Raw genomic sequence first — 26,278 nt, 5'->3', positions numbered from 1 at the left:
CGGTGCGAGACGTCGCTCAGCGCTCTCAGGCGGCGTCATCAGCCTGTTTCAAGCTGAAAACCTCCACATTTCAGGCTCTATTGATCCAGGACGTCGTGAGAGAACAGAGAAGTTTTAGAAGAAGTCGGTTTCAGCATTTTATCCGGATATTCCACTGTTAAAGGAGATTTTTTTAATGAAAGACGTGCGGACGGATCCGCGCGTCGGGACGCAGCCAACGCGGTGCGGCGGCACAGGAAAAACACCTCCGTGTTGATAACCATTTGTAAAATCCAGGCGGCTTTTGATGGCTTTCAGTGGAGTGAGTATATGAGAAATTGTTTAACAGGCAGGACATGTTCCAACTTGTCCTTAAGGCTTTCAACAGAGGTGTTTTTCCTGTGGCGGAGCGTCCCGACGCGCGGACCCATCCGCACGTCTTTCATTAAAAAAAATCTCCTTTAACAGTGGAATATCCGGATAAAATGCTGAAACCGACTTCTTCTGAAACTTCTCTGTTCTCTCACGACGTCCTGGATTAATAGAGCCTGAAATGTGGAGGTTTTCAGCTTGAACAGGCTGACGACGGCGGCTGAGAGCGCTGAGCGACGTCTCGCACTGTGGGAAGTCCTTAAAGCGACAGAATCACCTCAAAATCTCTCATCAGCCGTTAAAATTTTCACTGAAAACCAGCTTAATTTTTCGAACCGTGTCCACTTCGATGTGTCTCACAGGTTTAGAAAAAATTTTGATCAAACAAAGCGCCAGTCTCTCAGCAACTTCTCAGACAAAGGAATTCCGACGAGGGGCTGGACGACTCCTCCCACAAGGAGTGCTCACAGGCGAATGACGTCACCGACAGGCGTGGAAAAACTCACGCATGCGCACGAGGGTTCAAGCATGTCTGACGTAAAAAACATGAATGAAATCCATATAGTTTTTGAAAAAAATAAAAAGGACCGTTACTTTGACAGCCCTCGTGTATATATATATACATATATATATATTACAACAAAAATCTGACCTATACTCACAAACCAACCCTCCTAAGATACAACAAAAATAGGGCTGATAAATCATACACTTGTTATCTCAATTTTACTGCCTTGGAAACTGTGGAAATAAAATCAGGGCAATACAAATCTTAAAATAGGGTGATACAAAAAAGACATTGAAAATAACAGTTTTTGTATCACCCTGCTTTTCATCCAATCAGGAGCCCCTATTTCTCACCCCACCAATAACACACCCCCATTTTGTGTTACCCTGGTGACAAGTGCAGGATCCTGATACAGGATCCAGATCATTTCATTCAACCAAGATGTCTGATCAAGGTGAGAGAGTTTTAACCTCCCAAGTAGGGAGAATTCTACAACTTGAGTCTAATACTGAAGATGTGAGACACCAGTGAAGAGGACAATTGTGACTTTATAGAGAGACATAAGAACATTCCATAATTTACATATCTACATAATTTACCTGTGTTATTCATGTGTATGATTATTCTTTAACTATTTTGATGATTATATAGATAACACCTACTGTGTTATACTATTTATTATTAGCACAACTGTTGAATGAACCACAGATTCGTGAACGTTGTTGGTGTAGTGAGTAAATGAGTTATTAAATGGAGTTGACAATAATTATTGTTGACAGTCATGAAACGCAGCATGTCTGCGTCGTGTGCACCCAGTGCAATGATGAAAAGTGTAGAAAACAACTCACACGGCAACAGATTTCTCTTTGTGACCAAGAATCCACAATGAGGTGGCCGTTTTAATTTTATACACCTGCATGTTGATTACATGTGCCTATGTGGATCAAGACATGCTTTCTCACACACACACACACACACACACACACACACACACACACACACACACACACACACACACACACACACACACACACACACACACACACACACACACACACACACACACACACACACACACACACACACACACACACACACACACACACAAAATGAAAGGGACCAGGGGCCTGTACTACGAAGCGGGGTTAACTTACTCAGATGTAACCCAGGGTTAACTTCTTAAACCGGGGTTGAGAAAACCTGGTGTTCTCAAGCGGTGTTAATCGGTACTACGACGCTGATTAAGATGTTGATTTGTTGAACCTGTGTTAACCTAATTGGAGTTTGTGCGCAGTCACATAAAAGGGGCAGGTTGCAGCGCACGTCACCATTTTTCAATGATGGCGCGGTCACCTTACTTTACCAAAGAAGAATGCACTATTATTATGCGGAGCTACGAGGAATTTAAATTAACGTTAAGGGGGAAATCGAACACATCGTCTGCCAATAAAGCAAGCCAGGCTTGTTGGCAACGTATTGCTGATCGGGTAAATGCGTACGTACAATTCAATTGTTCCCCAAATCTGTTACAGATGATTAACCTGTGGAATGTCTGATATGTGTAAAATAATGACCTCCTTTCATTAATTACGCCCAGATGCAACACGATTCAGAAGTGGGCATAGGCCTACTAATAGATGTTAGGTAGCCTATTTAGGAAACATTAAATTAACCTATCTAAGGATTTAAAGCCATTAATGGTCATTCTGTTAACATAGTTCCATATATATCACTTTGAAGGTTATCCAACAGGACAGCCCCATGTGGGGAGAAAAAGAATGTGAAATATGTAATTATAGTAATTGTATATTAGAATATTTAGAAAAATCACCCCAAATCAAAGCAACCCTTATGTGGCTGAAATAAGTGAAAAGAAGGTGAGCTTAGAGTGGACTACACGATAATGGGTATATGAAATAGGCCGAATAGAACGGCTATACCTGCACATTGATACTGTGAAAAGATTTGTGATTGACATAATTGCCCTCGTGCTCTTCCAGGGGTGCACTGATTGGGATTTGCGTGCAATCAATGGCTCCTATTACTCTTGGGAATACTAGGAGAAATTGTTATTGATAAGCCCCACTTCGCCTAATTAATGGACATGCATTAGACCTATTTTGATATTAGTAATTACCCGTGATTGCATAAAACCCTTCTTTGATTTGCATTGCGGATAAATGGCCAGGGAAAACGACAAATGCATCCAACAGTTTAGATAGAGCAAGTACTACCTTGCGAATCATATGACATACAGTATTCTTGCTCAGATGTTCAGCATCACCGATGGAATACATAAATTGTCTACTGGCAAAATATCTAAGCGCAAGGCACATTATCTGCTCGATCGTCAGGGCATTGCTACGATGGGTGATGTTACAGACGTCTGGCCCGATCAGCTGACAAAGATAACGAATTCCCTCGGCTGAGAATCTATATCTTTCATGGAGAATATTGTCCGGGTATGTCAGCGGATTCTGGCGGTCTTTAAAAACCCTCGCGCTGCGAACAGAGCCCCTCACAATTTGTGCCCCAATATCAAACGGATCATCCAGGTAGGCCGGCATTGTCTTCAGAGTGATTGAAGGTGGATGGGCGGTACTTATAAAGGGAGTGGTTAAGCGAAAACCTCAGCTAACCTAGACATAACCTGCTCCGAGCAGGTTTGGCACACAGCGTAAATTGCCATGGCAGCATACCTCGATCAAAACCTATCCACCTTTCGTAGTACGGGTTAACCGGGAAGTTACTCCACACGTCATCAAGTTACTCCCGAAGTTACCCTGATAAGCCAGTAACCCCGCTTCGTAGTACAGGCCCCAGAACTCAACACATGATCAACAAACACAATAACCAAAACATAACAAATTGCGAGCATATTTAACATCCCCACCACTTGCTCTCATATTGTAAACAAAACAAAACAAAGGACAACAATAAAAAAAAAAAATCACAGTTCACTTTATTTAGCTCTTACTCTCCATATTCTCAAGTTCCAAAACGAAAACTTTTCAAACTTGAACAGTTAAAACTTTGTTGCAGGTTTTGTCATGACATCTGCTGCCATCACATCGGTAGGACAGTACTCCAAATTCACTTTGGTGTCATTTACGGTTGACCTCACAAAATGGTATTTTATGTCAGTATGTTTACATCTCTGTCTGTTTACAGGATTTTTAGCAAAAGCCATTACTCCCTGATTGTCCTCATAAATTGTAGGTGGTGCATAAAGACACCTGTCAATGCTGTTCAGCAGCTGTAGAAGATACAAACACTTTTGTGTTGTTGCAGCTAAAGCCATATAGTCCATGAGCCAGTCATGAATTTTGACCTAATTGGTACCACTTAAGGGAAAACAACACTTAGAATCCAGCCTCAGTATATCATGGCCTACACAAAAATGTATGATAGCCATCCCAGGGTGGTAGCTGTAGCCAGGTAGGGGTCAATGAAGAATTACACAGAGGTCAAACTTTAAAAATGCTCCAATCATGTTGAAAACTATATCACATTATTTGTCTGATCATAACAATTCCAAAAGGTATAGTTTGGACTATCTATGATGGAATGTTCTGAAGTTATGGGCTAAAAACAGCAAAATGGTGACAAAGGTCAATTTCATTTTGTACAGGGGTCAAAAGTTAAATTTGCTCCGATTTCAGCAAAAAAATGATGGAAATTATTGGTTGAAATAAAAGGATTTAATAAATGGAATAGTTTTGACTGTGTTGAATGCTTCGTCTCCAAAGTAAAGGTCAAACAAGGTCAACATCCATTGAATTCTATGACATGTGACATATGTTACCCTGTAACATGATAACTCAGCATGACAGATGGTGCAAACTATTCCTTTTAGAACCCTATTAACCCAAACAATAATTTTCATAATTTTCCACCTGGAGGTCTCTCACAGTTTCTGGAAAAAATTGATGCAGCAAAGCTCCAAATTGTTCAGACATTTATTCGCAATAAAAATACAACAAGAGGGCTGGACCACTGCTCACACAAAGCCTGCTCACAGGCGAACGACGCAACCGACAGGCGTGAAAAAACTCACGCATGCGCACGAAGGTTCAAGCTTGGCTGATGCAATCACACGTGATTCAAATCCATATGGTTTTTGAAAAATAAAAAGGTCGGATACTTTTCTAACAGACCTCGTATACGTATGTACATTTGAAGTTATGAAAATGGTTTGTTAAACAAGTCTGGTTTTCACAGTCAAAAAATTTTTTTTTTCTTCTTGGATTTTATGTTTTTAGTTTCACTGTGTTAAGTAGTTCAGAATGAATGAGACACTGGCAAGTCACTCAGGTGAGGTTGTGCTGAAAAAATAACACCAAACAAGTCCAGGTAAACCCTTTTTAAAAGGTAAATTATAAAAGGTAAAAACCAAAAGTAGTCAAAAATGGCGTTACGAGGTCTGTCAATAAAGTAACGGTCCTTTTTATTTTTTTCAAAAACTATATGGATTTCATTCATATGTTTTTATGTCAGACATGCTTGAACCCTCGTGCACATGCATGCGTTAGTTTTTCCACGCCTGTCGGTTACGTCATTCGTCTGTGAGCACGCCTTGGGAAGGAGTGGTCCCGCCCCCTCGTCGGATTTTCATTGTCCTTGAAATGGCGGAATGAAAAAGGACTTTTTTTTTTCCATCAGAATTTTTTCAGAAGCTGTTAGAGACTGGCACCTGGAAACCATTCGAAAAATGTATCTGGCTTTCGGTGAAAATGTTACGGGCTTCACAGAGAATAAGGACTGTTACTACAGCTTTAAGGACTGCTTTAAGGACGGTCGGCGCGCCGCGCTCCGACGACGAGGCACAAACCCCCGGATCATTTCTAAACGGATGGCTCTGTGGATATGAGACCGTTGTGTGCTCTTTCTCTGGTTATCACAAGAGCTGGAGATCAGCCATTTTCCTGGCAGATTCACTTTTAACAAAGATTTTGTCATGGAAAGCCGCGCGGAGGCTTCGCGCGTCAAGACCGATTCGCTGATGGAGCAAGACAAAGGAACACCTCCGTTTTAGGAGTGTTAGAGGACAAGTTGGGACATGTCTAGCTCTCCACAATTTCTCTTATACTCACTCGACTGGTAAACACTGAAAGCCGAGATAGGCATGTCCCAACTTGTCCCCTGGCACTCCGAAATAGTTGTTCCTTTGCCTCGCTCGATAGAACAACCTGTATAGTAATGTCATATTTTGTACAGTCTCTGGGAATTAAGGCATTACTTCCCTTTTGATGCCAGCCACTTACAATCATACTTGGTTTCCTGCCTTACACAGAGGGATGACTCAGACCTCTGTATGTTAAACCTGTTCACACGTGAATGTCCGCTTCCTCTGTATGATTAAACCTGATGTTCACACCTCAATGCTCAAAGTTACACTGTACTCCTAGACTGACGGACATCACCTTTGGTGAGGGTGGCACCAGATTGCTCTGTGACATCTCCACAGGGCAGCCACGACCAGTCATCCCCACCACATGGAAGCGACGCATTTTCAATGCTGTGCGCGTCCTTTCCCACCCAGGAGCAAAACCATCACAAAGCCGGTGACAGCAAAGTTGTCTGACCCCCTCCCACTCCCCCTCCTCATGCTTCACAGACCTCCTCACCATGGTGACAGAACCACCCCGTGGCCAGAGGCTGCACCGCTGATGTTCCGCAAAAAACGGCTGACATGGGCCCCGTGTTCATCTGTACATGGGTTGCCCAGACCTCTCTTCAGACAGAAGGTGACAGTTCACATTTGAACAGAGCCCTGGGGGGGTGAAGCTCCACCAGACCGCAGCATATCACGCCCAGGACAATAGACTGTGTGAACGCATCCATCATTCCATGAAAGCCACTCACTGGATTAACAGACACCAGAGGGCTGACCAGGCTTGGGTCATGTTGGGCTTGTGGACCGCCCTCAAGGAGGACCTCCATTCCTCATTTGTGGAGTTGGTTTATGGTCAACCCCTGCCGGTCCCCAGGGATCTCATTTCCGACATCACGGCCCCCTGGTCAGCGACCCACAAGACCGAATATCAGGACAGACTTCAACTTTTTTGCACCGGTGCAGACTTCACAGCACAGCACTCCATTTGCCTACACGCCCCCATGCCTGCTGTCAGCAGATTGTTTTAATTCATCATGACACCCACAGGGGACCGCCACAGGCCCCTTACGACGACCCTTTTCACATGTTGAAAATCTGTGACAAAAACTTCATGGTCAACATTGGCGGGAAAGCTGAACGCATTTCGGTGGACCACCACAAACCGGCCCACCTGACCTGGACAGGCTCATGGAGCTCGACCACACCCATCAACACAGGGCCACCCAATGACACCGGCCCAGCCATCCAACCCCACAACATGCCTAAACCTCATACACCCTGGTACAACGGAGCCGCTATGACTAGATAACCCCCCGGTTGGCTTTTTTTTTTCTTCCCTTTTTCTTGTTCTCATGGTGAATGCTGGGGAGGGCCTGTGTAGCGTGCACATGCACAGGCTTCTTTGGATGTTTCTGTGTAGGCTCTCAGTTGTCCAGGTGGTGTCCATAGTAGAGAAGCTTGAATCTTGGACTGGACTGGGTTGCTTGACGTGAGGACGTTTCGTTTCAAATCGCAGAAGCTTCCTCAGCTAAAATTCTTGCTCTGGTAGTCTGACTTCTGTCTTGACTCTTGTAGAGAAGAAATTCACCAAGTCATACGCTGTTCACATGTAATTGTCAGCCAAACGACACACACACAAAAAAAACCAACAACAAAAAAAAAAGCCAGCTGAATGGGAGCTAAAAGAATTGACTTACTGAGAAAGCATTACATGCCAGACTAATTACATTACCGAGACATAAATTCCACCCCAAAAAGCAATGAATGGCTCAATCAATCAGTGACTTTATGGCAAGTTTGTGCAAATTGGCAGCAACGTGTCAATTTGAGACTTTTCTGAGTGATACGCTGAGAGACAGATTCGTTTGTGGTGTAAAAAGTGAAAAATTACATGAACGTCTGCTAACCACTGCTCAGACGAAAGAATTATCACTCACCGAGGCTCACAAGATAAGCCTGGTTTTTGACATGGCGCAACAGGACAGAGCGAAAATTGTTTTTAAAGAATAACAAAGCCAGCGGTGTTTCAGGTGTCAGAAAATTGGACACACACCAGAGGACTATCATTTTAAAATGGTACAGCGTCGAAAATGTTTTAAGTTATATTGAACGGGTATGTTTGAAAAGACAACCTAAAACGATGGGAACTTTAGCGAAGAAGGGTGGAGCCAGACAGCTGAACGCCAATCATCTATCGCGGACCAAGCGAGGTGAAGGAGGTGTGGAGCAGATGACAGGACCTGCCCAGACTGACAGCTCGCCAGAGGAGGAGCCCGTGTGGAATAGCCCACAAAAGCACCCCGAGTCATCTTGAGCAAGCACATTGTCAACAGTGGTGAGGAAAAATACTCCCTGAATTAAGTGTATAAACAAACTAGGCTACCATAGAGCAATTTGCACATCTTGGCTGCATTGTGGGATCTTGGTTACAACACAATCATCCAAAATAGCAGGAAGCAGTACGGACTATGATGATTTAGATTAGTTTAAACTGAAGTTGCAGTTTTGTATTCGTCGTGGACCTGCCTGTGACATCCAGGAGTGTATCCAGCAGGAAGAACTGATTGCTCTCACATACACAGCATCGGTCCAGAATCCACAGTGTATTTTGACAGAGGAGGATGACAGAGTAGTAGTCAAAATTACTGTATGCCTTACCAACTATACAGTGGATACCCCATCCGGACCCGTTGGGTTGCGTTCAGACAAATATTTCAAAATTATAACTCAATCAATCAATCAATTTTTTTTTATATAGCGCCAAATCACAACAAACAGGTTGCCCAAGGCGCTTTATATTGTAAGGGCAAGGCCATACAATAATTATGTAAAACCCCAACGGTCAAAACGACCCCCTGTGAGCAAGCACTTGGCTACAGTGGGAAGGAAAAACTCCCTTTAACAGGAAGAAAACCTCCAGCAGAACCAGGCTCAGGGAGGGGGCAGTCTTCTGCTGGGACTGGTTGGGGCTGAGGGAGAGAACCAGGAAAAGACATGCTGTGGAGGGAGCAGAGATCGATCACTCAGTTGGGGTTCAGGTTCAGTCACGTCAGCAGACAATTAATGTACTGAACTTTTGTGAAACAATGTCATAGCCCCGCCTCTGTAACACTCAGCCACTCATAAATAATGACGTTATTGCTGTTATATTTTTTTATATTACTGTTTTGCACAACGTAACATTACTGGGTGCAGATCTTTGATGCAGACGTGAACAAGTATATAGCCCATATTTGCCACTGACTCAGATAAATCCATATGCTCTCATCCAAAGTGTTGATTAGTTTTTTTTTCATACATCTCCATGCATCAACTATCTGACACATTCCATCAGTCTACACGCAATTAGACACTGTATCACTCGTTTGCTTGCACTTGACTAATCAACCCTCATGTCAATTTCTGTTTGCCATTCAGTTAGATTAGCTAGAACTTTATTAATCCCTTGGGGAAGACTCCCCCAGGGAAATTGATGTCCAGAAGCACTGTATAGCAGCACACGGGGTAAGAAGCACACATCAAAAGTATAAGTAAAAAAAAAAACAATTTTCAAAATGTAAATACAAATATAAATACCAGAAATGCTGCTTGCTTCTGGCTACTACTGTTCCTCCTCTTCCCATTCCCCCTGTCTTCCCGTTTCTCCTCCCCCAAACAAGGAGTCCCACCACTCTAGTCTGATCTTCCACCCTGTCCAGGTCCACACAAATTGGTTTGTACTCTCAAAGTAGTCTACAACATAACTCCTTCAGAACTGACATGGGTGCCTTAGTGGGTTCTCACACACACACGCACACAGAATAAAACAAAAACACAAATAGTCAACAAGTTCACACATATTCATTGATCAAACATGAATAATAAGCTGTTATATTTACAATGAGAAACAATTTCACAGAACTACACATCAATAAGCATTAAAATTACCAACACGGGGACAGGTAGTCTTGTTCTTCATATGCGGTGGGATCATACAACTCAGTTTTCTTGCACAACCATTCAAGTTTATTTCAAGTCTGAGTGCTGAGCGCTCCTTGCATGGTAGACGAGATGAGGAACAGGCGCAGGAACAACACAAAACAGCTTGTCTAGTTGCTGAATGACATAAGAAATTTGAACACACATTTTCAAACTGGGTTAGTTTGAATCAACCACACAGCACAAAACCTATACATGTCTCTGTCTCGACATGAAAACCTAAAACCAATTTCAAATTATATAACTATCATTAAATAAACTGCCAGCTTTAGCTGGATGGAAAAAAAAAAAAAAAAACTGGAATTAAATATTGACAAAGGTGATGCTTGAGGTTTTATTATAGAGCCCTTAAATGGGTCACTTTTTTAAAAAAAATTCTGGAATAGAATACTTTCAAGGGAGTTAACAGTATGATCTGCATTCCCTGGCAAAACTGTATTACCTTCCTTTTCATTCATGTTTCCACTGCAGCACAGTTTACCAGCAGGCATCAGCTGACTGATTTAGCACAGATGTCTTACTGCTGTGGACCCAGAGAACATCTGGTTGCTGCAGAGAGTGACTCCCCAGAAATGAAAGACAACCAGTCTGCCTGGTACAACAACAGAGCTGCTATAGCCCACATGGTTACCAGTTTGATGTGTTGGTGGCTGCAGCAACACACTGCACAGTGCGTGCTCTGCTGATCTGATTTTAAGGCGCTCCATCCAGCTCGCCTCCTCAGCCACAAACTGGATGTGAATTTGAGACACTGACTTTGTGTGTCAATGAAACAATCCAGGTTTAATTGACTCTTAAAAAAGCATGTTAAAGTAATGTATACTTTCAAAATAAAACGTTATCTGGCCAGAGCTTCTCTGAAGCAGTGTTGCAACATTACATAGCAGTAACATGAACGAAAAGGGCAAAAAAAGGGTGATTCTTTTAAACGCTTCTGTTGTTTGCTCAAAGTCCCCACAGCAGGCACACACTGACCCGCATCTGGATCTGACAAGCTTTACGCTGGAAGTCCTTTATGACTCGACTCCAGATATGCAAGGCAAGTGGTACACCAGTGGCTTTGAACGGGGGGAGCTTGCTGTTGAGACGGAAAATGCAAAACATATTGTGAGGGAATGCAGAAGTATTCCAGGAAAAATTTAATTATTAATTCACAAAAACAGCTCTAGTATGACACTTTAAGGAGCCAGTAGGACACATGGATCATGATTCAGACCGGTTTATAAACGCAAACCACAGGCACTTCTTCTTTTCCTGGATGGTAATTTCAGCAGGCAGGAAAATAGTCCTTTTTTCCCCACCTTGATTGTGTCCAGTTTCATTCATCATAGTGAAGTGAAGAGAGGAACTTATCCACATCCAAGTCAAGGGGGAAGCAATCAAAGACTTTTTTTCGTTCCTGCAGAATTTAAACCTTGAGTCATAAATCAGCAAGAAAAACTGCATACACAAGAGATCAAAACTGTTCTTGAATTTAAAACTACAGTGTGGAGGATTTTATGCCATCTACTGGTGAGGTTGCAGACTGCATTATATCATCACTGGACACAATATTGATTTTGCTTCTTTGGCAATGGGATTCTTGCTTCCTTGTCTTCTCTTGTGATAATAAACATGTATCATCCTCTATTTCACAAAAATCATGGTTCTCACACTTGTTAGCCTGCATTTGCAACCAGCATACAGGAAGTAACCACTGATTTATACACAGATCTTTTCCTTCCATGTTCTGTTAGTACATGCAACGTCAAATATTGTACTTTTTTGTTGTATTGTTTTAAAGGCGAATTATCTCCCTTGAAGATGTCTGTTTTCTTTCATGTAAACCTTCATACACCAATACATAACTTTCACTGTTTAGATGAGTTGCGCTGACAACAGCTGAAACCTAATGATGCTGAAATTCTAACTCAGATGTATTCATTGAAGATGTCCAGTTCAAACGTCTATAAACAGAAAGTGTTTGTTGTGTGCTCACCTTGTCTTTCTTTTGCTGCTGGGAGATCGTTTTGATTCCTTCTTTGCTGGGGGGCTGTCGGTGGGACAAGACAGCTTACGTTTCCTTGAGTTCTTTGTAGCCGTGAGAGACTTCTTCCCTGCGCCCTCCTGACGCAAACTGTCTTTTAATGGTGTGCCTGTCCTGGCAATAGCAGCACGTGAAAGGATCATGAGTGTGTGAGCGGCCATGCTAATGCTGTTTTCACTTCCGGCCTCGCTAGATGGGCTGCAGGAGAGGTTCCGGGGTGTTTGGGGAATGAGGTGTTTGGGAGTTCCCTCTCTGGGTTTACTCTTTCGTTGTGTAGCTGGAGTCCTGGGGCAGTCAACAGACCCCTGATTACTGCCTGTGACGGGGTCTGGGGAAGAGTCAGCTCTAACTACCCACTTCAGATCTACTGACTGGTGTGGAAGGAGAGTTCAGCCCCTGGATATCCTGCAGCATCTCTGCTGCCTGTTTGGCGAGAGAGTTGGTCTTTGAGTTGTCTTTTGCAGACTTCAAATGTAGATTAGATGTTGTCAGGGCAGCAGCTGCAGGTTAGGTCTCTTGGTAGCGAAGAGGATATTGACTGATGTTGCTGAGCATGCATGCTGCCTGTCACTTCATTTTCCTTGTTCGCTGTCACATTTGGCAATAACTGTGAGAGATTCCTCTTCTCTATACACCCTTCATGAGATTTTGCAGGGTCTTTCCTGCTGTCCTCTTTTTCCTTTTGGCTTCCTGATTTCTGGACAGAATCAGAAGTCAATGGTCCAGGATGAGAGGAATCATTACCTTTCGATTTGCCACCTTTTTCACGACTATTTCCACTATTAACACCATGTGATTGAACAGTTGTAGATTCAGGCTTTTTTGATGACTCAAACTGTGAGGCATTATCACTGCTGCGACTTTCACTTTGAAATTCTTGACCATGGTCATTTGGACCTTCTTTGTGAGGGTTTGTCTGTATGGGATCGTTCTGGTTCTGTGGTGGAGGTATGATTTTATCAGTCTCTTTCAACTCCCCAAAAGAACTCTTGTCATTTTCTGAACATCTGATAGTCGTAATCCTCCTTTTAGGTTTAATGCCACCCAGGACTGTAGGCTTTGGTTGGGGACTAGCTGGGAATTATTTTCTTAGCATTCTGGGCAGATGGTGCTGTAGATTTTGCTATTGGATGTTGGCTGATTGTGGTTCTTTTTGATTCAGCCATATGTGGTTTAACCACTTCAGAAGATTCAAAACACAGAATTCTTCGATGAGCAGAACTGGTCCCTTTGGTCCATTCAGTTGTCCAGCGTCTTCAGATGGCGAGGGCTGACCACCCTTATGCTTAGATTTTGTTCTGTAGTTTGTGTAAGGCCTGGAATTCACAGAAATGAGGCAGGGCATTCAGCCATTAGGACAACACTGAAGACCAATGATCTTGATTGTCACCCATTAAACACCAGTAAATAGCAGTGTGCCACTCTAACTTATCATGTAACTTACCAGATGATGACTGCTTGTCTGTCACAGTGTGAGGTTTTGCTTTGACAGTTTTTGATTGCTGTAGTGGTGCTGGGTTTGACATGGCAACAAGCTGCAAGTACAGTGTAAATTTGTTTTAGAGGAGACAGTGCCACAAAAAGCAAAATTCGGTCTCTTGGAGACATCAATGTTCAATACACATCAACGAGTAACAATAAGTGCTGGACAAAATGAAAAGTAATACTTCGGGGGATTGCCATTATGGCATCCTGAAATGTTGTGTGAGAATTGTCACTTGATTTGTAATGTTTGTTCTGAAGACAGCACCACAGGAGAATCTATGGAATCAGTAAATCCAATGGACTCTATGTGGTAAAATTAATTTCAATCAACTAAATAAACTGTAAGAAACCGTAAGTGACAAATCAAACTTTTGAGTAAAAGACTGTGGGTAATTATGAATAAATGTACAGCTGGTTTGAGACATTTTGTTTATGTTAATAAAAGTGAAATTGTGATAAATTGGGAGATGGCTCCCTCTCTTTTTTTGCCAATGAGGTTATGAATCTGACAAGAGTAACAAAAGGCAGGCTGATATTATTTTAAAAGGCAACATATCAAGTTACATTACCGTATTGGACACCATCTGTACATTCCCCAGGGTATTGTTCCCCATAACAGATACAGGAAGCATCACAGGCTGAACAGGCGACTGTAAGATGAGTGCTGAAAATAAAGAAAAGCAAATAATTATTTATTTATTTATTTTTATTTTTTTTGATGCAGCTAGGGCTAAATGATCAATTTTCATTAAAGTCACAATTTTAAAATAGGGTGTTTTCCAAATTGGAATCTTTGCCATTTCAATTAGGCACCAAGTTGCACTGCATTAAAATTAAGATGTATCACTTCCAAGAATTAAAAATGGACTAATTAATCTTTTTTTGAACAAAATTATCAGACTGATGTGAATGATTTTTCCCCTCTCTTCTGGCTCATTTTATTTCCACTACACACAATCAAAGTATTTCACTCCCCATTTGTTTTAAGTGCCATAACTGAACCATTAGTGAGCAAAGTAAAATTACTGTATTTTCCAGAGTATAAGTCACAGGGTTGTTTTTTTGTTTTGTTTTTTACTAGTGTGGTAGGAACCGTGATTTGTATATCAAAAAGATAAGGTTTATTTTTATTAACTATTTATTGGGCTTTCCCAAGAATAAAAGCAATAAACAAAATAAACTGCGATAATGAAAGAATAAGTGCGAATAAAAGGAGAAAAATCCTAAATTAAAGAGCTGATAATACAGAGAAAAGGTGCAATTTACATTCCGCAAAATACATTAATAATTGGCTTGCAGTGGAGACACGCACTCTCACAAAGCCCACATGTGTTTCAATGACCAGTTACTTCACTTAAATTGCTGCTTCTTACCTGTAGAGGCACACTGAGAGCGGGTGGTGTCCTCACACCACAATGGCTTGTGATCAAAGGCTGTCCATTTGAGATGCCCGTGGGCACAAGCACTTGCTTATTTGGAGGATCTGGAGTCAGGGGTTCAGTCACTAGGAAATAGCTGGTGGTGGTACCTTGCAGTACAGAGTTAGTCGTGTCCAGTGGTACCTGAATTATGTAACTTGGCTGAGCTGGTGACCCTGTAAATGGAGATGGGGCTCCAGATTTCTTGATGGCAGAATTCACCTCTGAAGATCTTGGCTGAAGGGCTTCAGAGTTACTAATTACCTGTGCTGTCTCATCCAACTTGGGCTTTGGTGTGCCAGGAACTCCAGGTGATTTAACTGGAGAGTTAAGATAAATGGTGGGTACCTTGTTCCCAGAGACACTGGAAGCTGCCTGGTTTAAGGCTGGGTCAGCGGATGAATGCTCCTCCTGGTTATCGCTGATTATGATCTTCAAAGAAACGACACTACTACTACTACCAGAATCACCTGAACTCTTATTCTTGGCACTGTGGTTGTCGACTGAAGGATCAGGTGCAGCTGTAACTGTTGCACAGGTGGAGATGGATGTGGCTGAGGAAGTTGTCGATGAGGCTGGTGTAGCAGTGAATATTGAAGGGGACGAAGCTTTGGACTTGTCAGATGATATTAAGAGGGTCGCAGTGGCAGGGGATGAAACAGAGGTCGGCATTACTGGAACTTTGTTCTTAGTAGAAGCAGATGTAGGCGACATGGACTCAGCAGGGTCATGAAGAGATTAGCCATTGATTCAGTGACTTCTCCACTAGTTGCATCTGACCCAGTCATATGAGCCAAGTCCAGAGTTAGTGTTTCCACTTTCTTGGGTTCAGAGGGGTAGCTGAATTTAAATTAGCCTGATCTCTTAAAGTTGAACACTGTGCTGAAGCAAGCTGCCCTTCAGCTCCTTGTGCTTGTTTGCTCTGCTCTATTTTGTCAACATTAGAGGCCACAGTTGTTTGTGGGGCCACAGTTGTAAACTGGTGCTTGATGATTCATCGTGGGGAGCTGAGACAGGTGTTTATCCTTTGTGAGAGATTCCAATACTTCCTGGGCAGTGGTATTATCTGGAGGAAAAGGCGTGTTCAATAGTTCAATCTGCACTGGTGTAGGTTCCACACTGGTAGTGCTCAACGAGCCTGTTTCTTTTGTTTTTGAGGCTAATGCAGTCGATGACACACACTTATACTCCTCGTTAGTCACCAGCAATTTGGCCGTAGAGTTTTCAATTCTAGATGCTCTGCCACTGGGACAAATAAATACTTTCTTTGAGGTGCTGGGAGCAGCAGACTTCCTAGTCTTGCGTTCTTGTCCAGCTCTCATGTTTCCTGTCAATAGGGCTGTATCACAAGAATCAGCAATTTTGTGGGTCTCCCCTGCAAAACAAGAGAATGCGGGATTAATTGGTTTCTACCATGTACACCATGTAGCTGTATTCTGTAGGATTAAACTATTTTGACTTGCATGTAGTAACAAGAGGGCACACTTGTGCACAGACCATCTCCTGTCACTAATTTGTATTATGGCATTAAATTGGCTTAGTGTTGTGTTGATTACTTTTGCAGATAAATTATGAGGCGATCACTGAAGCATGTCTTATCTTCCAATAATGTATTTGGAAATAAAACAGCTGGCAATGTTGCTGACCCAATAATACCATCACATTAGATTTTGGTAAATAGAATATTGGCAGTTATGCTTTCAAATTTTAAAAACAGGAAGATTTATAAATTATGTAGAGCAAACACTAAATGTTTTTTTTTTTTTGTTTGTTTTTTGCTTTTGTGGGATATGAACTATAGCTGGCTAATACTGGCACAAACAAACAAACAAACTTGGGGAAATCCAAACACGCCCAAATTCAAACTTGCCTGAGATCAATTCATTTAGGATGCCCAGTTCAGAGTTGGTGTCAGAAAAATAAAGAAATAAAAATCACAAGCTCTGTTGAAGTTATTACTGGCACAAGAATCAACACCCTTTTCAGTAAAGTAGGTGGTCTTGAGAGGACTTTGGTGTAATCTGAGCATGCTCAGATTACAACTACAACAGACTAATTTGGGCTGTCCACTTCAAATTTTCTTTTTAAGATGTGATACGTTTTCTTCAAGTTATTATGGTTAAATCATCATCAATACTCTGTTGAGTAAACTGGGCAATCCTTAGTGGGTCTTGGTGAAATGAAATCATGTTAAATTGAGAATTATCAGATATATCATTCTGATCCCCCCGCCTGACATTACAGAAATATGCATCCTTTCAGACCACCAAACCTCTGCTAAAATCCAAATTCAATAAACTACAAAAATTATTTGGACACAGGGGAGAAAAAGCTGTTTCTGTAAAATAAACGTTAACCTCTGAAGTAATACCAGTTATGAACACAGCCACATCGGACATTCACTGTTTTAATCACTCTTCACCAGAGTTTTCTTGGTTGCAGCTCGGAATTTAATTTTGACACAGACCTGCAGCTCCCTTGGCACTGTAAGTAGACTTGCAAGAGAAAAAAAAAAAACAAAAAAAAAAAACAAAATCAAGCACAGCACTCTGGCATAGTTCACCACTCAAGTCGCTGACGGGCTATCCATTTTGAATATGTACCCATTAGCCTTCAAAGAAGGCAGACCCATACTTAATCGTCCACTCCTTTAGCTTGATGAAGTCCTAGAACAAGTATTGTAGTGTGGTGACTGGCCTTCTCCATAACACCAGTGACATTCGCTCCTCTTTATCTTTATGTCGTCTCTCTCTTACTAAAGAAAACCACAGAGGAACAATCAGTCTTAAGCACTGTAGTACCTATATCTACATCATTTCCAAGAAATGCTAAATACATATGTGATATGGCACCAAGCAATGCCTTGTCAAGTTTTGGGGGGGTCAAGTCATTTGTACCTGAAACTAAGTAATAAGTCTGAACACATTTTATTACTAGTGCAGATCTGGGTCTGTGACTATACAACTTAAGTTCTCAGAGTCAGTCACTTTTATTGATCAGTGCTCTATTTACAAACTTTAGCAAAACTCACCCATAGCCTTCCCATTGTGTTTGTCTTTCGCTCTCACACGTTTCTGAGACTGGTCACAGCTTGCTCCATTGGCTGCCATGTCCTCAAAGGTTTAAAACGCCACACAGGCTAAAAGAGAGGAAGACAACCGGAGGTTTCTAATTCAACAGTAATCTGCATGGAAACATTTCAACCTTTAAAAGCGACATATGTGAAACTGATGTGATGACGAGAACACCTCCTGATTACAAAGACAACATCCCAACACAAAACAATACCCGTTCTTATTACCACCGCTACAATAACAGTTACTTGTTTTATTGCGTTTTAAATCGATGTTCCTACGCTGTAGGTCAAACGGTGATGAAATAAGATGCGGAATGCGTGTAGTCATCGCTATCCACATGCTAGCCGGTTAGCCAACATGCTAACCGGGTTACGAGTGTCTAAATAAAACGGTTTTAGGGTCAGCAATAATTCTCCTTACTTGTCAAGGAGTGAGCACAAAACAACTCCACACAGCTCTTATAATACACCCTTTATATGGAATGAAATAGAGCGGTGTTTGGGAAAATGTACTGAACCGTACCTTTCTCCTGTCTTCTTCAACTGGAAGTGAATATTGACCCCTTCAAAATAAAACTGCCGTAGTATCGCGTAACAATTTTCCTGCCGCGAGTTTAGAATAGAAAACTCTTTTAGAATGAAGTCTAATCGAAAATAAATATAAAATTTTCATACCTTCGGATTCACTTATATCTAATATATATATATATATATATATATATATATATATATATATATATATATATATATATATATATATATATACACAAAGTTGGGTAGGATTACTTTGAAAGAATACATGTGGATTACATGTATGCATGTACATACATTTTACTTGTAATCTGATTACTTTTGGATTACATTTCAAAGTAATCCTACCCAACCTTGTATACGAGGTCTGTCCAAAAAGTAACGGACCTTTTTATTTTTTTCAAAAACTATATGGATTTGAATCACGTGTGATTGCATCAGCCAAGCTTGAACCTTCGTGCGGATGCGTGAGTTTTTTCATGCCTGTCGTTGCGTCATTCGCCTGTGAGCAGGCTTTGAGTGAGCACTGGTCCACCCCCCTCGTCGGATTTTCATTGCGAATAAAATGTCTGAACGATTTGGAGCTTTGCTGCATCAAATTTTTCCAGAAACTGAGAGAGACCTACAGGTGGACACCATTCGGAAAATTCAGATGGCTTTCAGGGACGATTTTATGGGTATTACACAGATTAAGGAGTGCTCCAGCCAGTTTAAAGACCGCCCGCAGCGTCTGAGAGCGTGGCGCACTCCGAGCGCCGATCGACAGGATGAAACCCCGCTGAAACAACCAGATCATTTCCAAAGTGAAGGCTTTGTTGATCCGGGACATAGTGTGACTACCACAGAAATGGCAAGAGAGCTGGACATAGCACTTTTGCGGCACATTCCACTGTTACAGGAGATTTTGTAATGAAAGACGTGCGGAGGATTTCGCACGTCGGCACGGAGCCGCTCATGGCGCACAACAAAAAAACACCTCCGTGTTGGAAGTCTCACGGGACATGTTGTGGCTTGTCCAGCTGTTACACAATTTCACTCGACTGAAAAGCCATCGAAAGCCGTCTGAATCTTCCGAATGGTTTCCAACATGCAGGTGTTTTTTTGTTGTGCGCCATGAGCGGCACCGTCCTGACACGCGAAATCCTCGGCACGTCTTTCATTACAACATCTGTTGTAACAGTGTAATGTGCCGCAAAATAGTCACACGATGTCCCGGATCAACACAGCATTCAGTTTAGAAATGATCTGGTCGTTCCAGCCTGTCGATGGCCGCTCGGTGCGCCGCGCGGCCTCCGCCGCTGTGGGCTGTCTTTAAAAAGGTTTTAAGACAACTTAATCCGTGTGATGCCGACAGAATCTTCACCGAAAGCCATCTGAATCTTTCGAATGGTTTCCAACTGGCTGTCTCTAATAGTTTCTGAAAAAAAATTTCATGGAGCAAAGCGGCAGTCGCTCTGCCATTTCCCTGACAATAAAAATCCGAGGGGGGTGGACCGGACCAGTGCTCACTCAAAGCCTGCCCACAGGCGAATGACGCAACCGACAGGCGAAAAAACTCACGCATGCGCACGAAGGTTCAAGCTTGGATGATGCAATCACACGTGATTCAAATCCATATAGTTTTTGAAAAAAAAAATAAAGGTCTGTTACTTTTTGGACAGACCTCGTATATTATATATATTATATATATATAATATATATATATATATATATATATATATATATATATATATATAAAAACCAGGATGCTTTTATTGTGAAAAATAAGAGTTGTTCTGAGGGCCAATCAGTGGTTGCCAAATTTGCCAATGAATAATAAACACAATTTCTTTCTTCTTCTTCTGCCTTGTGCCACAGTCAGTGGCTGATATATGTGTATATATATATATATATATATGTATATGTGTATATATATATATATATATATATATATATATATATATACGAGGGCTGTCAATAAAGTAAGGGTCCTTTTTATTTTTTTCAAAAACTATATGGATTTCATTCATATGTTTTTACGTCAGACATGGTTGAACCCTCGTGCGCATGCGTGAGTTTTTCCACGCCTGTCGGTGACGTCATTCGCCTGTGAGCACTCCTTGTGGGAGGAGTCGCCAGCCCCTCGTCAGAATTCCGTTGTCTGAGAAGTTGCTGAGAGACTTGGCGCTTTGTTTGATCAAAATTTTTTCTAAACCTGTGAGACACATCGAAGTGGACACGGTTCGAAAAATTAAGCTGGTTTTCAGTGAAAATTTTAACGGCTGATGAGAGATTTTGAGGTGATTCTGTCGCTTTAAGGACTTTTCACGGTGCGAGACGTCGCTCGCGCTCTCAGGCGGCGTCATCAGCCTGTTCAAGCTGAAAACCTCCACATTTCAGGCTCTATTGATCCAGGACGTCGTGAGAGAACAGAGACAGTTTAGAAGAAGTCGGTTTCAGCATTTTAATCGGATATTCCACTGTTAAAGGAGATTTTTTTAATGAAAGACTGGCGGACGGATCCGCGCGTCGGGACGCAGCCAACGCGGTGCGCGGCACAGGAAAAACACCTCCGTGTTGATAACCATTTGTAAAATCCAGGCGGCTTTTGATGGCTTTCAGTGGAGGTGAGTATATGAGAAATTGTTTAACAGGCAGGACATGTTCCAACTTGTCCTTAAGGCTTTCAACAGAGGTGTTTTTCCTGTGGCGGAGCGTCCGACGCGCGGACCCGTCCGCACGTCTTTCATTAAAAAAAATCTCCTTTAACAGTGGAATATCCGGATAAAATGCTGAAACCGACTTCTTCTGAAACTTCTCTGTTCTCTCACGACGTCCTGGATTAATAGAGCCTGAAATGTGGAGGGTTTCAGCTTGAACAGGCTGACGACGGCGGCTGAGAGCGCTGAGCGACGTCTCGCACTGTGGGAAGTCCTTAAGCGACAGAATCACCTCAAAATCTCTCATCAGCCGTTAAAATTTTCACTGAAAACCAGCTTAATTTTCGAACCGTGTCCACTTCGATGTGTCTCACAGGTTTAGAAAAAATTTGATCAAACAAAGCGCCAGTCTCTCAGCAACTTCTCAGACAAAGGAATTCCGACGAGGGGCTGGACGACTCCTCCCACAAGGAGTGCTCACAGGCGAATGACGTCACCGACAGGCGTGGAAAAACTCACGCATGCGCACGAGGGTTCAAGCATGTCTGACGTAAAAAACATGAATGAAATCCATATAGTTTTTGAAAAAAATAAAAAGGACCGTTACTTTGACAGCCCTCGTGTATATATATACATATATATATATTACAACAAAAATCTGACCTATACTCACAAACCAACCCTCCTAAGATACAACAAAAATAGGGCTGATAAATCATACACTTGTTATCTCAATTTTACTGCCTTGGAAACTGTGGAAATAAAATCAGGGCAATACAAATCTTAAAATAGGGTGATACAAAAAAGACATTGAAAATAACAGTTTTGTATCACCCTGCTTTTCATCCAATCAGGAGCCCCTATTTCTCACCCCACCAATAACACACCCCCATTTTGTGTTACCCTGGTGACAAGTGCAGGATCCTGATACAGGATCCAGATCATTTCATTCAACCAAGATGTCTGATCAAGGTGAGAGAGTTTTAACCTCCCAAGTAGGGAGAATTCTACAACTTGAGTCTAATACTGAAGATGTGAGACACCAGTGAAGAGGACAATTGTGACTTTATAGAGAGACATAAGAACATTCCATAATTTACATATCTACATAATTTACCTGTGTTATTCATGTGTATGATTATTCTTTAACTATTTTGATGATTATATAGATAACACCTACTGTGTTATACTATTTATTATTAGCACAACTGTTGAATGAACCACAGATTCGTGAACGTTGTTGGTGTAGTGAGTAAATGAGTTATTAAATGGGTTGACAATAATTATTGTTGACAGTCATGAAACGCAGCATGTCTGCGTCGTGTGCACCCAGTGCAATGATGAAAGTGTAGAAAACAACTCACACGGCAACAGATTTCTCTTTGTGACCAAGAATCCACAATGAGGTGGCCGTTTTAATTTTATACACCTGCATGTTGATTACATGTGCCTATGTGGATCAAGACATGCTTTCTCACACACACACACACACACACACACACACACACACACACACACACACACACACACACACACACACACACACACACACACACACACACACACACACACACACACCACACACACACACACACACACACACACACACACACACACACAAAATGAAAGGGACCAGGGGCCTGTACTACGAAGCGGGGTTAACTTACTCAGATGTAACCCAGGGTTAACTTCTTAAACCGGGGTTGAGAAAACCTGGTGTTCTCAAGCGGTGTTAATCGGTACTACGACGCTGATTAAGATGTTGATTTGTTGAACCTGTGTTAACCTAATTGGAGTTTGTGCGCAGTCACATAAAAGGGGCAGGTTGCAGCGCACGTCACCATTTTTCAATGATGGCGCGGTCACCTTACTTTACCAAAGAAGAATGCACTATTATTATGCGGAGCTACGAGGAAGTTAAATTACGTTAATGGGGAAATCGAACACATCGTCTGCCAATAAAGCAAGCCAGGCTTGTTGGCAACGTATTGCTGATCGGGTAAATGCGTACGTACAATTCAATTGTTCCCCAATCTGTTACAGATGATTAACCTGTGGAATGTCTGATATGTTAAAATAATGACCTCCTTTCATTAATTACGCCCAGATGCAACACGATTCAGAAGTGGGCATAGGCCTACTAATAGAGTTAGGTACCTATTTAGGAAACATTAAATTAACCTATCTAAGGATTTAAAGCCATTAATGGTCATTCTGTTAACATAGTTCCATATATATCACTTTGAAGGTTATCCAACAGGACAGCCCCATGTGGGGAGAAAAAGAATGTGAAATAGTAATTATAGTAATGGTATATTAGAATATTTAGAAAAATCACCCAAATCAAGCAACCCTTATGTGGCTGAAATAAGTGAAAAAGAAGGTGAGCTTAGAGTGGACTACACGATAATGGGTATATGAATAGGCCGAATAGAACGGCTATACCTGCACATTGATACTGTGAAAAGATTTGTGATTGACATAATTGCCCTCGTGCTCTTCCAGGGGTGCACTGATTGGGATTGCGTGCAATCAATGGCTCCTATTACTCTTGGGAATACTAGGAGAAATTGTTATTGATAAGCCCCCTTCGCCTAATTAATGGACATGCATTAGACCTATTTTGATATTAGTAATTACCCGTGATTGCATAAAACCCTTCTTTGATTTGCATTGCGGATAAATGGCCAGGGAAAACGACAAATGCATCCAACAGTTTAGATAGAGCAAGTACTACCTTGCGAATCATATGACATACAGTATTCTTGCTCAGATGTTCAGCATCACCGATGGAATACATAAATTGTCTACTGGCAAAATATCTAGCGCAAGGCACATTATCTGCTCGATCGTCAGGGCATTGCTACGATGGTTGATGTTACAGACGTCTGGCCCGATCAGCTGACAAAGATAACGAATTCCCTCGGCTGAGAATCTATATCTTTCATGGAGAATATTGTCCGGGTATGTCAGCGGATTCTGGCGGTCTTTAAAAACCCTCGCGCTGCGAACAGAGCCCCTCACAATTTGTGCCCCAATATCAAACGGATCATCCAGGTAGGCCGGCATTGTCTTCAGAGTGATTGAAGGTGGATGGGCGGTACTTATAAAGGGAGTGGTTAAGCGAAAACCTCAAGCTAACCTAGAACATAACCTGCTCGGAGCAGGTTTGGCACACAGCGTAAATTGCCATGGCAGCATACCTCGATCAAAACCTATCCACCTTTCGTAGTACGGGTTAACCGGGAAGTTACTCCACACGTCATCAAGTTACTCCCGAAGTTACCCTGATAAGCCAGTAACCCCGCTTCGTAGTACAGGCCCCAGAACTCAACACATGATCAACAAACACAATAACCAAAACATAACAAATTGCGAGCATATTTAACATCCCCACCACTTGCTCTCATATTGTAAACAAAACAAAACAAAGGACAACAAAAAAAAAAAAAAAATCACAGTTCACTTTATTTAGCTCTTACTCTCCATATTCCTCAAGTTCCAAAACGAAAACTTTTCAAACTTGAACAGTTAAAACTTTGTTGCAGGTTTTGTCATGACATCTGCTGCCATCACATCGGTAGGACAGTACTCCAAATTCACTTTGGTGTCATTTACGGTTGACCTCACAAAATGGTATTTTATGTCAGTATGTTTACATCTCTGTCTGTTTACAGGATTTTTAGCAAAAGCCATACTCCCTGATTGTCCTCATAAATTGTAGTGGTGCATAAAGACACCTGTCAATGCTGTTCAGCAGCTGTAGAAGATACAAACACTTTTGTGTTGTTGCAGCTAAAGCCATAGAGTCCATGAGCCAGTCATGAATTTGACCTAATTGGTACCACTTAAGGGAAAACAACACTATAATCCAGCCTCAGTATATCATGGCCTACACAAAAATGTATGATAGCCATCCCAGGGTGGTAGCTGGAGCCAGGTAGGGGTCAATGAAGAATTACACAGAGGTCAAACTTTAAAAATGCTCCAATCATGTTGAAAACTATATCACATTATTTGTCTGATCATAACAATTCCAAAAGGTATAGTTTGGACTATCTATGATGGAATGTTCTGAAGTTATGGGCTAAAAACAGGCAAAATGGTGACAAAGGTCAATTTCATTTGTACAGGGGTCAAAAGTTAAATTTGCATCCGATTTCAGCAAAAAAATGATGGAAATTATTGGTTGAAATAAAAGGATTTAATAAATGGAATAGTTTTGACTGTGTTGAATGCTTCGTCTCCAAAGTAAAGGTCAAACAAGGTCAACATCCATTGAATTCTATGACATGTGACATATGTTACCCTGTAACATGATAACTCAGCATGACAGATGGTGCAAACTATTCCTTTTTAGAACCCTATTAACCCAAACAATAATTTTCATAATTTTCCACCTGGAGGTCTCTCACAGTTTCTGGAAAAAATTGATGCAGCAAAGCTCCAAATTGTTCAGACATTTATTCGCAATAAAAATACAACAAGAGGGCTGGACCACTGCTCACACAAAGCCTGCTCACAGGCGAACGACGCAACCGACAGGCGTGAAAAAACTCACGCATGCGCACGAAGGTTCAAGCTTGGCTGATGCAATCACACGTGATTCAAATCCATATGGTTTTTGAAAAATAAAAAGGTCGGATACTTTTCTAACAGACCTCGTATACGTATGTACATTTGAAGTTATGAAAATGGTTTGTTAAACAAGTCTGGTTTTCACAGTCAAAAAATTTTTTTTTCTTCTTGGATTTTATGTTTTTAGTTTCACTGTGTTAAGTAGTTCAGAATGAATGAGACACTGGCAAGTCACTCAGGTGAGGTTGTGCTGAAAAAATAACACCAAACAAGTCCAGGTAAACCCTTTTTAAAGGTAAATTATAAAAGGTAAAACCAAAAGTAGTCAAAAATGGCGTTACGAGGTCTGTCAATAAAGTAACGGTCCTTTTTATTTTTTTCAAAAACTATATGGATTTCATTCATATGTTTTTATGTCAGACATGCTTGAACCCTCGTGCACATGCATGCGTTAGTTTTTCCACGCCTGTCGGTTACGTCATTCGTCTGTGAGCACGCCTTGGGAAGGAGTGGTCCCGCCCCCTCGTCGGATTTTCATTGTCTTGAAATGGCGGAATGAAAAGGACTTTTTT

General features: G+C 41.7%; 1 protein-coding gene, 1 long non-coding RNA gene and 1 pseudogene across 3 annotated transcripts; all 3 read right to left on the bottom strand.

Moving 5' to 3' along the window:
* Window positions 1–10,898: 10,898 nt before the first annotated feature.
* On the bottom strand, window positions 10,899–13,505 carry LOC117508944 (annotated as a pseudogene).
* LOC117508348 (protein NPAT-like) lies at window positions 13,263–15,603 on the bottom strand. The gene is made up of 4 exons (XM_034168088.1): window positions 14,838–15,603; window positions 14,034–14,128; window positions 13,424–13,514; window positions 13,263–13,295 (listed from the first exon to the last, which is right to left on the bottom strand). Exons 1-2 carry the CDS (start codon window positions 15,594–15,596, stop codon window positions 14,096–14,098), a joined length of 792 nt encoding a protein of 263 aa, XP_034023979.1. The 5' UTR covers window positions 15,597–15,603; the 3' UTR covers window positions 13,263–13,295; window positions 13,424–13,514; window positions 14,034–14,095.
* A 1,945-nt stretch (window positions 15,604–17,548) lies between these two features.
* On the bottom strand, window positions 17,549–18,553 carry LOC117508349. 2 transcript variants are annotated; one of them, XR_004560062.1, is made up of 3 exons: window positions 18,482–18,553; window positions 17,914–18,021; window positions 17,549–17,637 (listed from the first exon to the last, which is right to left on the bottom strand). It is a non-coding gene; the product is annotated as an uncharacterized LOC117508349 (long non-coding RNA). The 2 variants fall into 2 exon arrangements; XR_004560063.1 differs by lacking the exon at window positions 18,482–18,553 and adding an exon at window positions 18,380–18,429.
* Window positions 18,554–26,278: the final 7,725 nt, after the last annotated feature.

This window comes from Thalassophryne amazonica, chromosome 4 (assembly GCF_902500255.1).
Source record: "Thalassophryne amazonica chromosome 4, fThaAma1.1, whole genome shotgun sequence".
Classification (NCBI taxonomy): domain Eukaryota; kingdom Metazoa; phylum Chordata; class Actinopteri; order Batrachoidiformes; family Batrachoididae; genus Thalassophryne; species Thalassophryne amazonica.
The sequence above is the reverse complement of the archived record's forward strand: the minus strand, read 5'-3'. Positions and strand labels throughout refer to the sequence as shown.

Excerpts from the sequence above, each read along its gene's own strand:
- LOC117508348 (XM_034168088.1), bottom strand. The coding sequence starts at position 15,596 with ATGTCGCCTACATCTGCTTCTACTAAGAACAAAGTTCCAGTAATGCCG. Across the intron at positions 14,129-14,837 it reads CTCTCAGTGTGCCTCTACAG|CACTCATCTTACAGTCGCCT; the intron begins GTAAGAAGCAGC and ends CTTTATTTTCAG.